The following is a 16,010-nucleotide window of genomic DNA, read 5'->3' on the forward strand; positions in this document are numbered from 1 at the left end:
CCTCCCGGGCTACCGTGCCTACCATGCTACGACGGGCACGCCACTTGCGTCCATTTATGTACGCACCGACGTTCCCGTCGAACCACTTGACATCCCCTCCACTCTCCTTAAATATTTAGTTGGTGTGGTCTATTACCAACCCTCTTCTCGCATCTCTCTCACCCTTATGTCTTTTTACAATCCCCCTGCCACATCTTCTTTGTTCAATGCCCTTGGCAAATTGCTCCACTCTCTTCCTTTGACTACCCATATCCTCCTTGGGGGTGATTTCAATGCTCCTCACAGGCTCTGGGGTTACCCCCAGACACTCAAACCAGGCCGCCTTCTGCACTGTCTTGCCCAGGAACGTCACCTCACCCTTCTTAACACTCCTGACACCCCTACTCGAGCGGGCACTGCCTCACAGCGCTTCACTACACCCGACCTCACTTTCTCTCGGGGTTCCCTTCCTTTTCATTGGCAGGTGTCAGCCGAAAACTTTTTCAGTGACCACTTTCTCATACACATCACCACTTCCATTTCCCACATGACTCGGACACGCCAAGTAGTTCACACTGACTGGGAGGCATTCCGCACTAATCTCCTTTCTGACTCATATGAAAGTTACGACGACTGGACATCGCGGATCTCCGCAGCACTGGCATCCAGCAGCCGTCGCGCTCGCTTTCGACACCCTATTCCTGACCCTGATCCTCACTTTCTCCGTTTATGGCGTCGTCATAAACGTTTACAACGCTCTTTTCGCTCCCAGCCGCATAACGTCCAACTCTCCTCCCGCATTGATGCTCTGCGTGCTGAAATCGTGGCTTACGGCGCATCCCTCGAGCACTCTCGTTGGAACGCGCTGTGTGACGGCCTCGACTCCGCCTTGCACTCGCGATCCACATGGTCTCTCTTTAGATCTCTATTAGGTACTAAGCCTGCCCTTGCTCCCACCCTAGCTAAAGCGCTTACTCACGGGACTCCGTCTGATGTCTTTGACAATTTAACCTCGCTGTATCTCCCGCCTCCCTTAACACCTTCCTACCCAGATTACTGTGGCGATACTAACCCAGACCTAGACCGTCCATTCACCCTCAGGGAGCTTGAGGCTGCCCTGGCAACTCATTCTAATCGCTCGGCTCCCGGCGAGGATGAGATAACATATAATACACTCCGCAATCTTCCTGACAACGCTAAAGAATTCCTCTTAAAAACATTCAACGAAGCATGGGACAGCGGCTGTCTTCCGAGCTCTTGGACATCCTCTCTCATTTGCATGATTCCGAAGCCGGGCAAGCCTCCATCCCTCTCTAACCTTCGCCCTATCTCTTTGACGTCGTGCGTAGGCAAGACCTTTGAGCGAATGGCCCTGACTCGCCTGTCTGATTTTATTGAGGCGCGAGAGTTCTTCCCCCATTCTCTTATCGGCTTCCGACGTCGCGTCTGTGCGCAGGACATGTTCCTCGTCCTCCAGCACACATTTCTCTCACCTTCTCGCAATCAGATTCATGCTCTTGTAACCGTTGATGTCCGTAAGGCATTCGATGGTGTTTGCCACGACCACATATTGGCTCAGCTCTCCTCCCTTTCATGTGGTTCCCGCATGTATTCTTACATTCGGTCCTTCCTTTCTAATCGAGTAGCTCGCTTTAGAGTCGATACTCATCTGTCCAACCCGCACTCCCTCACTCGCGGCACTCCTCAAGGTGCCGTACTATCTCCTACCCTATTCAATATGGCTATGGCGCCTCTTGCCTCCCAACTATCCGAAATTCCTGACCTCCATCATATTTTTTATGCCGACGACATCACTCTCTGGTGTACGTCTGGATCTCCCGGACAAGTGCAGGATACTTTACAGCGTGGCCTAGATCTTATCGCTTCCTTTCTATCCACTGCTGGCCTGTCTCCTGCTCCAGAGAAATCTGAGCTGCTTTTACTCAATCGCTCCGCTTACCAGCGCTCCCACAATGATCTCATCTCCCTGCATCTTTCTGGCTCTCCCATTCCTACCGTTCAACAATGCAAAGTTCTTGGCTTCCCTTTGCATGCGGCCAAGAACGCGCAGGCCCTCCATCACGCTGTCAGGACCTGCCACTCGGTAACTCACCTCCTGCGACGCGTTGTCACTCGGCAGTCGGGTCTCCACGAGGCTCATGCGTGCCGTGTTGCCCATGCGCTCGCCCTCAACAAGTTCCTGTACTTTATACCTTACGTTCAATTTACCCAAACCCAACTTAACACCCTCGAAAGAGCTCTGTTAGGCCTCTACAAGGCAGCTCTCAATCTCCCTATCACTACCTCTACCACTAAGCTCTTTGCCACTGGCCTCTTCCATCCACTACGTTCTCTTCTCTCGCTCCACCACGACTCTCAGATTGCGCGTCTTTCTCTTACCCGTCAGGGCCAATGGCTATTGGCCCAAGCGGGTATCCCTCACATTCCAGTTCCCGTTGCCACTTTGCCTTCTCCCGCGTGCACCCCTGCTCCCAACCTTCGTATCCTTCCTCTCCCGTCCAACATGTCCCCCGTTCTTCACGCCGGCCGTCGTCACGTGGCAGCGCAACATCATTCCCCTCCTTTTTCTACACAGGGAGTCGCCTATACGGATGCCTCGTTCGTGGCTCCTCGGGGTTCATGCGGCTACGCTATCTACCATCCACACCTTTCGACACCTGAAACCCACACCAGCGGGCCATACCTGCACCCACCCGATGTACTTTCGCTCGAGGTCCTTTCCATTGTCCATGCCTTACAATCATTTTCTTCCCTCCCTTCACTTCCCGAGTACACGATATACTCTGACTCTTACGCCGCCATCCGTAACATACAGAACCGCACATTACCCCCATACCTCCAACAGGAGGTTGAGCAAGCTGTCTATGCACTGCAACCTTCCCCTGTTTTCCTACGCTGGGTTCCTGGGCACTCGGGGATTGACGGCAATGAGCTGGCTCACCGGCTCGCCCGTGATATATTGCACCGGGCACCGTTCATCCCCTGGCCCACACCTTCGGGAGACAGTGGGAGCTCCGTCAAGAATGATGGGAAGATCTCGCTGCGCCATACTATCAAGGAGGTATACCTACAGCTCCGACTCGACAAGCGTCTTTACCCTCCTCCTCATCCATCGCTCACTCTACTAGAGGCTCGAATTCTACGGCACATCCAAATGAACTGCCTGATCACCCCCTCTCGCCTTTTTCTTTATAAATATAGATCGGACCCCTGCTGTCCCAATTGCCCATCTACATATGCAGACCTGCCACACTGCCTTTTCTACTGTCCAACTGCTCAGCAATCCAGCTCTTATCCTCCCCCTTTCCTTTCCATCACCACCTGGCTCGACTGGATCGGCGCCGAAGGGGAAGAAGAACAGCGTCGACTGATCGCGCAGGCGGTCGAAATGCTCGGCCTATGAATTTGGCTGAATAAAAGTCTATTACTACTACTACTACTACTACTTGTTTATATCTTGCAATGTTTAAAATACCACTGGCGTAAGCATCCAGAAGCACCTAGAAAGCAGCCCAAGAATAAAGCAAGAGAGGTGAATGACGATAGCCCTCATTGTGCGCCCTGCAAACTTGTCCGTCATTGACGTCGACTATACTCGTAGAACAGGTGAATTATCAGTGAGCCTGAGTAGCCACTAAATGCATCATACTGATAATGAGGCCACAAGTTGTCGCCAATTCGGGCACTTGCGCTTCCTTTAAAACCATATTAAAATGTGTTTAAGACAATGTTCACCAGTAATACATGGTTTGAGTTACCTATGTATGCGGGAGAATGTAACACAAAAGATTTTGGCTTTGAAGTTGCGTTGTCAGGGGACCTTTAAGTGGCACAATCAATCAATGCACAGGCCTTGTTGAGAAAACAAATGTATTTGCTCGCTTCAGCATTCTGCACATTACAAAAGTGGCTGGCTGTAAACATCTGCAGCCCCACCGCTGTGGCGCATCTGTTGTTCTCCAATAAACCCTATTACACTACTACGTATGGCCATTGTCACTGAAAGCCACGTGCATAAAAATGAATGTTAAAGATTTGCTAAAAACTGCGCATAACAAGCTGCTGCCCAACATCAACATGCACTTTGTGCCCAAGCATGCTGCTATTGTCAAATTTGACGCAAAACATGATTTTAATTCATGACCTTGAGAAATAGTTGGAATGCTTATTCTGATTATGGACTGAAATGTTGCTAATCTTGGAAGTTATTTGTTCTTGGACACATTGCACACTTGGTTCAGTGAATATGGATAGCAAGTGCATGCCTAGAGTCTGGGCATGCACTCTGAATAATGTCTTTAAATAGAGAAACCAAAGCAAATTTTCACATTGTGCTTTTTATTGGCATTTCAGGAGCAACACAGTAGGATGACTAAAGGACGTAACACTTCTGGACGGGAATTATATGTTGAAGAATTGTTTTGAAATGTACAATAACGAAGATATTGGCATTCTCCTTGCACCATCATCTGCGAGCTGCAAAGGTGAACACACTCTCATGTTAACAGGGCCACGTGCATGCACTGGTACAAGGTTGTTCAGATGTGCTAGACAGAACAAAACACAATCTTAAGTCTTCATGCACCAACCACAGAAAATGAGGGCCGAACATCAGCTCCACAAGTGAAAGCAGGTTTCTAGCAGCCTCATATCAACAGTCACTCTGTCTAACTCGATCATAATTGCTCATTCCTCTGCTGTATAGACCGTTTTCATAGCGCCCTTCACGCGAACAACTCCAAGCCACCATGTTTAGGGCGCCGCAGCAGATGACACTGCGACTAGGTTGACTACCTACTGCGATTGCCGGTGCGCGGCGTTTCGTTAGCATGGCAGTCAGCCCGCACGTTGTGAATTGTGCTGGAAATGTGTTGCTAAAGATGGTTGGAAGGTGCTGTTTTCCGTTGTGTCACCAACTAGGCTACCGTGACGAGAACGGAAAGGTATGTGCAACAGAGCGATGTAAGCAAACACACGTGTCACATATCTATGCACAGTGCATGTGTCAATGTCATTATAGTCGTGGAAATGCTAGGCCGTGCAGGCATGCTGTGGATTTTTATGTAAAATGCTCGTCCCTGCGATGGATGACGCATAAAGCGCGTTGCAGTGGCTTCTGTACTTGACGTTGGCGACCTAGAATTCCGACATTGCCAGCTTTGCAGGAAAATGGGAAGTATGTTGCTGGCAGCGCGGTTCAGGGCCACGAAGCGTGCGGAATGAAACTCGCAGTCTGTTGATGTAGCCGGTGGAGTCGGGACATGATAGCGCGGGCAGCAATGACGCCAAGCCACCGACATAATAAGTACATACAGTGTATTTTGCCAAATGGAAGGCCGCTGCTGGCAGCCAAGTTGTTGTGGTACCTCAGCGGACCTGACTACACTCATTTTCACACATCAAGCGCACCGCTGTTGAAGCTGTGCAAGTTGTTCGGTCAGCAAAATGTATAAATCCGCGTGTCCGCTTTCTTTAGTTTTCGCGGTTGTGAATGCTCGTGTGAGCCGAGCACGAGCCTGTGTGAGGCATCGCGACCGGCTACAAATGAAATACTGAGACAACGAAACGCCAGGTGATGTGAAACAGCACATTAAAAGCCGCATAACGGAGTTTGTTTATTTCTAATTAGGGCACAAATCATGTATTACTCAGCCTGAAAAAGAAATCACAGTCTGGCGGTAAAGACATTGAACTATTTGTTTTTCGAAGTATCGCTAGCCTCTACAGCGTTGCACTTGTTGTATGCGGGACAGAGTACGCGAAAGTGCTCGGCACTGGCCGCTTGAGACTTCCAGTCTCGCGCGTCCACCTCATTTTGCAGGCCGGTCACCGTTGTGTTCTTCATAGGCGATGCTGCTACAGTTACATGGACGTAACTTTCCGTCAGCAGCTTTCAGCTCTGACGAGCGATATTCCTCGTTACCGGCTACTGAATTCCGAGTTGGAGGGGTTATGCGTCCGCCTCGGCGCAGCAGTGGCGTCAAATCGTTCGTCCACCCGGTCGACGGGTCACTCATTACAACGTCGAAGTCAGTTGCACGACCTTTTCAACGCAAGACACGAGCGGATTTATTCGCAGAGATTTCGGAGGCGGTCTCACTCGGACTCAGAATCACTAAAATTTTCCTCAGCTGCACTGACTCGGACATAATCTTGCCAAAATATGAGGGTGTTCTGTCAAATAAGGTTCCCAAGGAGCTGCAGTCACAAACACACAGCTGCGCTGGATTCAGCGTCTCTGTCACGCAGTGTGGTTTCCCTCTCGTAGTCTCCGCTTCCGGCGAGCTGTCTGCGACACTCAGGCTTGGCAGCCATTAGAAATGGAGCTCCCACTCGCTTCTTCCATCAGGTGCGAATTACGCTCTGCGATTAGTTTTTTGTGTGCAAAAAACACTGCGCTGGTGGACATTCATTCCCAGTTGTCTACGGAAAAGTGTACGAGCATTCAACATGTGTGCAAATGGTTCTGGACGTTCTGGACGCCCATCGGTTTCGGACGAAACAATTGCGAAAGTGGAAGAAACAATGCTGAAAGATCGAAGGGTGACGGTTTGGGAGCTCTGCGAGACGATCCCTGATGTCAGCAAGACCTGCATTGACAAAATTTTGACAGACCATTTCGGGTATGCAGAGGTTTCTGCAAGGTAGGTCCAGGGAATGCTTACAGAAAACCATAAATGGAGACGTGTTGAAGCAGCCTGCGAATTTCTTCAGGCCTACGAAACCGATGGCGAGAAATTCTTGGACTTCAATATCACTGGGGTCGTGTAGTGGACCTGGGTCCACTACACGACACCAGTGGAAACATCCAGAGTCGCCGAAGCCGCGAAAGTTCAAACAGACTGTATGCCGGCAATGTGATGGCGAGTGTTTTTTGGGACAGGAGGGATTATTGTTGTGCGAATTCATGCCCGCTGGTACAACAATCAATGCGAACCGCTACTGTGAGACGCTGGAGAACCTTCGCCGCGCGATTCAAAACAAGAGGAGAGGCGTACTCACGAAGGGAGTGCGTTTCCATCAGGACAACGCTCGTCCGCACATTGCCTGTGTAACGATTGATCTCATCAACAAATGTGGATGGGATACTGTCACTCACCCGCCCTACAGCCCAGACTTAGCCCCAAGTGACTACCATCTCTTCCCAGAATTGAAGAAATACCTGGATGTGATTCATTTCAGAACCGAAGAGGAGCTTAAAGAAGAGGTTTTAAGCTATCTACGTGGCATGGCAGTAGAGTTCTACGATGTAGGCATAAATAAGATGGTACACCACATGCAAAAATGCATTGATCTCCACGGTGATTATGTTGAAAAATAGGGGAAAGTCTAAGCTTTCCAAACATGTATTATTTAATGCCAATAAGCATGTTTTTTATTGTGAAAAATTACTGCGAACCTTACTTTACGGACAGCCCTTGTATTACGCAGCCGGACTCTCCAAGTGAGTCGACTCATGAGTGAGTTTGCCAACCTATGGCAGTGTGAGATCATGTACCATTTTTAAATTTCACAATCCAACCTTCACTCAGCTTTTTACCCGGTGGACACGTGTGAAAGCTGGCACTGGGCTCTGTTGCGTGCATCCTGCACTGTGGCACCGAGTACTGGCCTACCATATAAGAACCCTTCAAAGACAGGGATTGCATATTGCTTCTTAACACCTATAGCGCACAGAAAAGACAAGAACACAGAAGTACGACGCAGACACAGCGCTATGTCTGCTAGCGCTGTGTCCGCACCATAACTCTGTGTTCCTGTCCTTTCTGTGCGCTATAGGTGTTAAGATGGAATACCAACATGCCCAAGCTCACATTTTCATATTTCTGTGCTTTCAAGTGTTAAGTGCTCATCCGAAACGGGAGAACAGCTCATTTAATCAAAATTACAGCACAGGTGGTATTCTAAAATTTTGTCTTCAGCACATGTAGGTGCTCCCTAAGCAGACAACGCTGCTGCTGATCCTGCCTATCTGTCACGCTGACGGTGGCGCCAGCTTTTCAAGTGGTGGGCTTCGTGCCCAATAGTATGGGAAAGGGAAGGGAAACAGAAGTGAGTGTGAGGAGGAGGGGAGATGGGGAAGCATAGCATATTCTTATATAGTACATTATAGCAAGGGGTGGAAAGGGAAAAGAGGGTGAGGAGGAGGGGAGCACCACTAGCTTTGTCTCCTCAGTCTTCGTGCCATAGTGCGTAGCTGCCCCCAGTTTTTTTTTTCTCATCACTAACTGCCACATTCAAGAACCAACTTTATACTTAGCTTTTGACTTAAGAGTGTAACCGGCCCTTAACACCTTTTAAGAATGAGCCTTGCACTTAAGTGCAGCATTTGTTGGCACTCACTTCAGCACCGTAATTGTAAGGTGGCACCGTCCTTTTAGATACTTATCACTCTAACTTTTTTTTTTTTACAGGCTCTCCACCTAAAGTATGACAAGGAAGCAGTAGACTCATCATTCACGATGCTTATTTTATGTGCTTCCAAGGGATGCGGCCAAAGGACGACCTGCGGAATATTTGTGCGCTCGATCGGCGCCGCAATCTCCCGAGCAAAGTTCACCTTTGCTGAAGATCCAAGCGTAAGAAACTGAAGCAGCAGACGGCTTCAAGCCATGATCTGTGCGAATCACCTTTATGGGAGCTGCAAAAAAGAATAAAAAGTGTATCCCCAGTGTTTATGTACTTTTATTATACTGTAACAGTATATTTCTGAACAAACCATCTGAAACATGGTGGATCGGTAGCACTGCAGAAAGCCGATGAATGCTTGTGAAAACATGGAAATACACAAAGCAGCATACGATCTTACCACTTGTGTGGCCGCTGCATCTTTCCTTTGCCCCAAGGAAGCACGCAGCACAGTGAAGCGGACTTACGAGCTGACGTCCAAATACGCGGCAGATGCTCAACATAAATTTTCTCACTTAAAACAAAAATCATTATAATTAAACTTACCGAAACGAATTTCCTTTGTATACCTTTCCAAACAAGTGCAAGCACCCAATTTTAATTTGACTGCATCACCAAACTGCATGTTCCTGAACACGAGTCATTTATTTATTTATTTAACTTACTCTCAATGCCAGTGTTACAGAGGAGAGTTGTTAATACATGTACATTACACAATGTTATGCATGGCAGCTTGAAAAGATTAATGGTCTCGGTTATTGGCGACAAAGGCGAGGAGGTGGTTCTATTCAGATGCTGTCTTTGGCAGAATTGAATTGAGAAAAAAAAAAGGTTTGTCTGGCAATTTGGCACTTGGACTTTGATGTGGTATATTCGCATTTGTGTATATATGGGTGGTGCGACACCCCCACTTATACATTTTTCTATGTTTTCACTCCTTATTCTTTGAAACTTCTCGGTGATTGACCTCCATACTTTTTTTGACACACTTACTGGCAACTATCCTGGCATATGGTGTTATTGTATTGTGTTGATATACTTTGTAGAATTTTTTAAAAATTGTCAGAATGGACGCAGACTCGCCGTTTTGCTTCACCACAAAACATATCGCGAGAGAGAATAGCGGACGACAATGAGAGGCAACAAGAAAGCACCATTCCTTTTCTAGCAACCACTATGGCAACGTTCACATCCCTCCTAAGGACAGAGAAAAAAATTTTCTTGCAATGATTCTGTCATGAAAGAGGTCGAATATTGCACTAAAAAGCTTGCCCACAATTTCTTAGAACAGAATCTTGAGAAGTATGAGTGCAATGTCGGGGACGTTTGGCACGGAAGGACCCCATCAAAGAGACGCGCCACGGTGGTGTGGTTATGGTGCTCGACTGCTTACCCAAAGGGCGCGGGATCGAATCCCGGCCACGGCGGCCGCATTTAATTTATAAAGGATGAGCGACAGAACTTAATGATACCCTGAAACGATAGACGATTCTGTACAAATGCTGTGTTGCCAGTTCCATGTGACAGCAGGTTGTCTAAATCGTCTTTATACTTTAAATATTGCAATCTATGCACACTGCTCTGAAGCCCATATTTCTGCCCACCTTTTCTTGGGGAGCAATTTCACTCGTACAATCTCATTTGTTTCCACGTGGTGTCAATTTGTGACCACGCGGAAGAAAGAATGCGTTATAGTTTTAAAAATCCGGACAGAAAATTGCGCTAGATCGTCGGAATCGATCGAGAACTGAGGACATGTGTAGAACGAGAACAGAAAACATGCGTCGTCTAGTTCTCTAAAGTCCGTGGATGCGCAGCTCACGTTCTTCCCCATTAAAGACGCAGGCTTTGGTCGCTATGGTTAACGCGATATTAAAGCAGAAAAGCGTTATTCTCAAATGCAAGGACAGCGGTAGCCGTAGAAGCACTACATATTCGCATTACCACGCGGGCCGCGCAAGCTTGTGCAGGATTCAGTGGCGTTTTGCTTACCTGCTGACGACCAGTAGGCAAAGTGTCGCGTATCAAATATTGATGCTTGATGTTCCGGATGGTACTAGATATGATCACCACGTATAAATCCACATAGATTTCACAATGTCACGGAGAACAGCGCAGAAGTTTGGAAGTTGAAAGCACGCGTTGGAGCCAGAAAGGTAAACAGGAAGTCGCCATGACACTTGCTGCAGGAAACAGGTGGCGCTTTGCGCAGTTGGAAACCGAAACCGAAATCGCCTTCAATCGAGCCGTCATTTACGGGCGCCAATGCATAAAATAGAAAACTTTTTCTCCATGGGAAAAATTTATTACTGCGTAACATACTTCTGGGCTATTTGGCTGACCTAAAGGTGTGGAACAAAGATCACTCTCGAGCTTTTCCACTCTCGCTGAGGCTTCGTAACATTTTGATCTGCAGAAACCAGCCGCAGATTTAAAAAATAATAAAATCGATTAGTGACGTCATGCTGACTGACCGGTAGTGGGGTTCGGCGCGAAGTTCAAAAATTCGATTTTGAACTTTTTCTTTTTCATTAATCAACTTGTGATTGCGAAAACAAAGATAAAAGGTCCCACTCTTAAGAAAATCGATTTTGCCACTTGTGAAAGATTATGACAATTTAAACATTACAAGCTACTATGCTTCAGAAATAGCCCTAGCTTTCTGTGCCAAGTCTCTCAATCACAAAGATTGGCTCTCAATGTATTATGGAGAAAAACACAATGAAGAAAAAAGGATGAGCCGCTGTCCCCATGGTGAAGCCCTCCATCAACATCTTCCTTTATTAGAACACACTGAATAGATCCTAATGATGACAGCACCACTCCCAGTCTTCTACACAGTTGTCAACACAAGATGTTGCTGTTGAGTGAGCACTTACGTGGTACGTTAAATGACATTTGAAGTCGGGATCATGGCGAAATCCAGTCTGGCTAGGAGGGTACATTTGAAATAAAAAAGAGACGCAGACCAGTCCAAACAAAATGTTTATGATGTTTCATCTTCTAAATAAAACAAACCACTTATGATGTATTCATCGTGAACAAGGCTTCCATTCTGGAAGTCCAAACGTCATAAACATTCTGTTTAGAATGGTTGGCGCCCCCTTTTTGTTTCATAGTTAAATAAAATTTTAAGCTAATAATTGCAGAGTGTGAAGAGTGAAATTATTTCATTTGAGACAGTCAAGATTTCAGTCTTACTCAAGAGGAAGGAATGGAATGCACACACACACTGGGTGTCTGTGCTTGTACAATTCCTTCTTCCATACGCACCCTTCAAGGCTGGGTGTCGTCGCTCTTTTGAACTATGTACCAACAGTCCCAGCATCAGTCTTTTCAATAAAGTAACCGTTCTGTTTACCAAAAAACATAATGATGGGAAAACACACTCCTACATAGAAGAATATTATTCGAAAGCCAAAGAACAAAAGAAAGCATGGAAAGATCGCTACCACTATGATTATAGTGACATAATAATGTTATTGAAATCATTTCCATCAAAGAAAGACTAGTGCATTCAACATAAGCTTAGTAACATTTTTCTGAAAAAAAGTTTTTCTGCAAGTATGATGACTGCTTACCGGTCTCCTAAAGTAGACTGCACAGTACTACTTTAAATCATTTACAGGTTTTAAAAACACATAGGGTGGACCCGTACGGCTCTTGTCCCCTCTGCATACTTTTAGTTCCCTTTAAAGGGCCCCTGACACCAAAATCAAAACCTCGAGATGTTTGTGTTGTTTGATTGTCCTGCCGATTATTAGTGGCAAACGTTACCTTCAAGATATTTTAATTTGGTTTTAAAGTAAGTGAGAGTGCTCATCCGAGTTGGCAACACTTCGCGACATATCCACTAATATGACGTAGATGAAGGCCCCGTGTGACGTTCCACAAGAAAAGCCAGTACTGTTGACGTCGCAAAAGATGGGCAGGTCACACACAATACCACAACTGGCACCCGACCAAGGCTGTTGTTCTCGTCCCTCTCCCTCAGTTGTCGGGCTGCTCACAGGTTGGTTTTGGCTGCTTAAGCCAGGAATGCTTTAAATTTTCCTGAGGGGACACGCACTTATACGGCTTAACTCATACCGAAGCACCCACATCGTTTCATACTTTATCGCGCACGGGGCCCCCGATTTGAAAACTGCGCTATCAATGTCACCAAACCTTTAGCACACAATGTCTTAGGTGCTTCCCCGCTGTGGGGCAGTAGTTTCTTATGACTTGAGGCGGGTGTTTCAAAATGAAGCTAAAAGTGGCCAGAATTACCGACACTAGCATTAATTATACGATATGTGAGAGCGCTTATGCCTCACTCAATTTCAGCATCGCCAGACACAAGGCTACAAGTTACAGTAAAAAAAAAAGTCACAAACTAAAATTTCACCCCCCCCCCTGTCAGGGGTCCTTTAACCTTTCACATCCTTTTATGCCATTTCAACACCGGTGCATTTCTCCTTCACACGCAGGGAGTGAGCATGCATACTTTGGTCATTGAAGCATAAATAAAAGAAAAGTAATACATAATAGAAAGAGAAGAGAGCTGGGCTGCTGGGAGAGAAGCATGAAGTCTACCTCCAAGCAACAACAAAGATTCATCTGTGTGTGTATGGCAGCTCGCATGAGATGACAAAAAGTACATGGTTTAAAAACTTTACTTTGAACTTTATGGCTAGTTTTTTGGCGGAGCCAGCGTTCCAAGAGCTATGCTCATTGAGATGAGGAAGAGCAGCCTATGGCCAAGTGATGTCGGGCCACTTCTTGTGTCTTTTGAAATAGCTAAAAGCACCAGCAAAGCATACTTAAACGCAGCTCGTCAGCCCCTGCGTTCTCCATGGGGTCGGATCCCCCTCCACAGGGGTTATGACTGTACTTGCAGCACGGGCACCTGCACAAATAAAGGTTGTATATTGCACACTATAGTACAGCTGAAAACCCTATTGCATTCATTCTCATAAATGTGAATTACAAAAACTGTTCATTAGTTTAAAGGGACACTAAAGAGAAACAATGAATCGGTTTAGATCGATAAATTGTGCTCTGAGAACTCTAATGTCACTAATTTCGCCATCATAGGTTTATTAATAGAGGAGAAAATCAAGTTCAAAGTTTCATTTTTTAAATTTCGTGCCAAAATCTCCCCACGTGACGTAACGGATTTTAAAGTGTATTTATCGTATTTTGGCACCATTGGCTCAACAAAATTACCCCAGACTTGGTATGTTCAGTCTATGGCACCCTCAGAGGACAATGTACTTCATTTTTACCGATTAGGATCTACGTAGTCCCTAGTAGGCGCCGTCACGGCAAATGGTGCGGAAACTTCAAGGTGGCGTCACCACCCACATTTTGTTTTTGCGTGTTTTCTCACAGCAAGCGTGGTGTTTTTGGTATTGCGAAAGAGTAGTTTACTAATATGAGAAAAATCGTTTTGCTCTTTAGTGTCCCTGTAACTCTAGGCTGAGAAGGTAACAGGGTTTGTACAGGTTTCGATAGCCCAATTCCAAGGGACTTAAAAATCACTACTGAAGGTTTCTCAAGGATGTAAAGCAGCATCCCAAGTAGAAGCTTTTTGCAATAACAATGTTTACAAATGAATATCGTTAGCTTTACAGATTGGTTGCAAGTTGGTTGCTTGAGCTAACCTCATTCTTGCTGTTCATGCCTTAAATAAAGATGCATATTGTTACGGGGAGAATATATTTACAATATATATACAGGGAATAAACTCAGCGGCTGGCAAGATGGCGCCCAGCTTGCAGGGTCTGTCAACGTCGTCTTTCTTGTCTTCTTCGTTGTCCTTTTTAGCCCGTTACATTATTTCCCGGCGGCTGAAGCACCGACCCGGTGCTCATCAGGAGGCAGTCGAGTGGTAGGGCTTGAGCCGCGTAACATGAACTACGTCAGTGCGAGGGTGAACGACGGTGGGGTCACTAGGGACGATTTCGTAGGTGACGTCGGTCACCTGGCGTAAGATGCGGTAAGGGCCTGAATAGCGTGGGAGTAACTTCTCGGAAAGTCCCAGGCGGCGCGTGGGGGACCAAAGCAGAACCAGATTGCCGGGCGCGTAGTGGACGTCACGATGATGGGCGTCATATACACGCCTCTGGTTTTTCCTGCGAGTCCGCTAGTCGGCGTCGAGCAACTTCGCGCGCCTCTTGGGCCTTCGTTATTGCCTCCCGAGCGTACTCCGACGTATAACTCAGTTTGGACGGCAGGAGTGTGTCGAAAGGTAGCGTAGGGTCGCGGCCGAACAAAAGGAAAAATGGAGAGAACCCAGCGGTATCGTGTCGAGAAGAATTATAGGCAAAGGTGACAAACGGTAACGTAGTGTCCCAGTCGCGATGATCAGCGGAGACATACATGGATAGCATGTCAGTAAGAGTTCGATTGAGGCGCTCGGTTAGGCCGTTGGTTTGCGGATGATAAGCAGTTGAAAGCTTGTGTTTGGTGGCGCATGAGCGTAGGAGGTCATCAACCACTTTCGAAAGGAAGTAGCTGCCTCGGTCGGTGAGGAGCTGCCGAGGGGCGCCGTGGTGTAGGATGACGTCCTCGAGGAGAAAGTCGGCAACGTCAGTTGCACAGCTAGTTGGAAGAGCCCGTGTGATCGCGTATCGGGTTGCATAATCAGTTGCTACTGCAATCCACCTATTGCCCGCAGTGGACGTAGGAAAAGGGCCAAGGAGATCAACACCCACACGGTAGAATGGCTCTGATGGTATGTCGAGCGGCTGAAGGCGTCCGGCAGGATGGGTAGTAGGTGTTTTCCGTCTTTGACAAAGATCACAGGCAGCAATATAACGGGAGACGTCGCGGTACAGCCCAGGCCAGAAGAAGCGCCGGCGAACTCTGTCATAGGTCCGTGAAACGCCGAGGTGACCGGCTGTCGGCATATCGTGAAGCTGGGCGAGAACAGTCTGACGCAGGTGAGGAGGAACGACGAGTAGTCTGTCGGGGCCGTCAGGACGCATGTTGCAACGGTACAATACACCATCATGAAGCTCAAACATTCTAAGGGAAGGGTCGGGCGTCGCGGATGTTAGCCTTTGGATGATATCGTGCAAGAAGGTGTCCCGCCGTTGCTCGATTCCAATGTCGTGAAAAGCGGACAGAGAGAAAACGTTGGTAGAAAGGTTGGCCGTAGAACTGTCTGGGGGGTCAACAGGATATCGGGACAACAGTCGGCATCTTGGTGCAAGCGGCCGGTTTTGTAGACAACTGAGTAGTCGAATTCTTGGAGGCGCAGAGCCCAACGACCAAGGCGGCCTGAAGGGTCTTTCAGGGACGAAAGCCAACACAAGGCATGGTGATCAGTGATGACTGTGAATGGCCGGCCGTACAAATAGGGGCGAAATTTTCCGACTGCCCAAACGAGCGCCAGACATTCGCGTTCAGTAATGGAGTACTTGCGCTCAGCAGCAGAAAGAAGGCGGCTGGCATAGGCAACAACGCGTTCCCGACCTTGTTGTGTCTGGGCCAGGACTGCACCGATGCCATGACCACTTGCATCGGTACGGACTTCTGTTGGAGCTGATACGTCAAAGTGGGCGAGAATAGGTGGAGAGGTAAGCAGTTGTACCAGATTGGAGAACGCATCCGCT

At 47.4% G+C, this 16,010-nt stretch overlaps 1 protein-coding gene across 1 annotated transcript; it reads left to right on the top strand.

Moving 5' to 3' along the window:
• Positions 1-1,166: 1,166 nt before the first annotated feature.
• Positions 1,167-3,436, top strand: LOC125757714 (uncharacterized). Its single transcript, XM_049413687.1, has one exon. The coding sequence runs from the start codon at positions 1,259-1,261 to the stop codon at positions 3,401-3,403; it is 2,145 nt and encodes a 714-aa protein (XP_049269644.1). The 5' UTR covers positions 1,167-1,258; the 3' UTR covers positions 3,404-3,436.
• The last annotated feature ends 12,574 nt before the right edge of the window (positions 3,437-16,010 follow it).

The sequence above is a fragment of the Rhipicephalus sanguineus genome, chromosome 1 (genome assembly GCF_013339695.2).
Source record: "Rhipicephalus sanguineus isolate Rsan-2018 chromosome 1, BIME_Rsan_1.4, whole genome shotgun sequence".
Classification (NCBI taxonomy): Eukaryota; Metazoa; Arthropoda; class Arachnida; order Ixodida; family Ixodidae; genus Rhipicephalus; species Rhipicephalus sanguineus.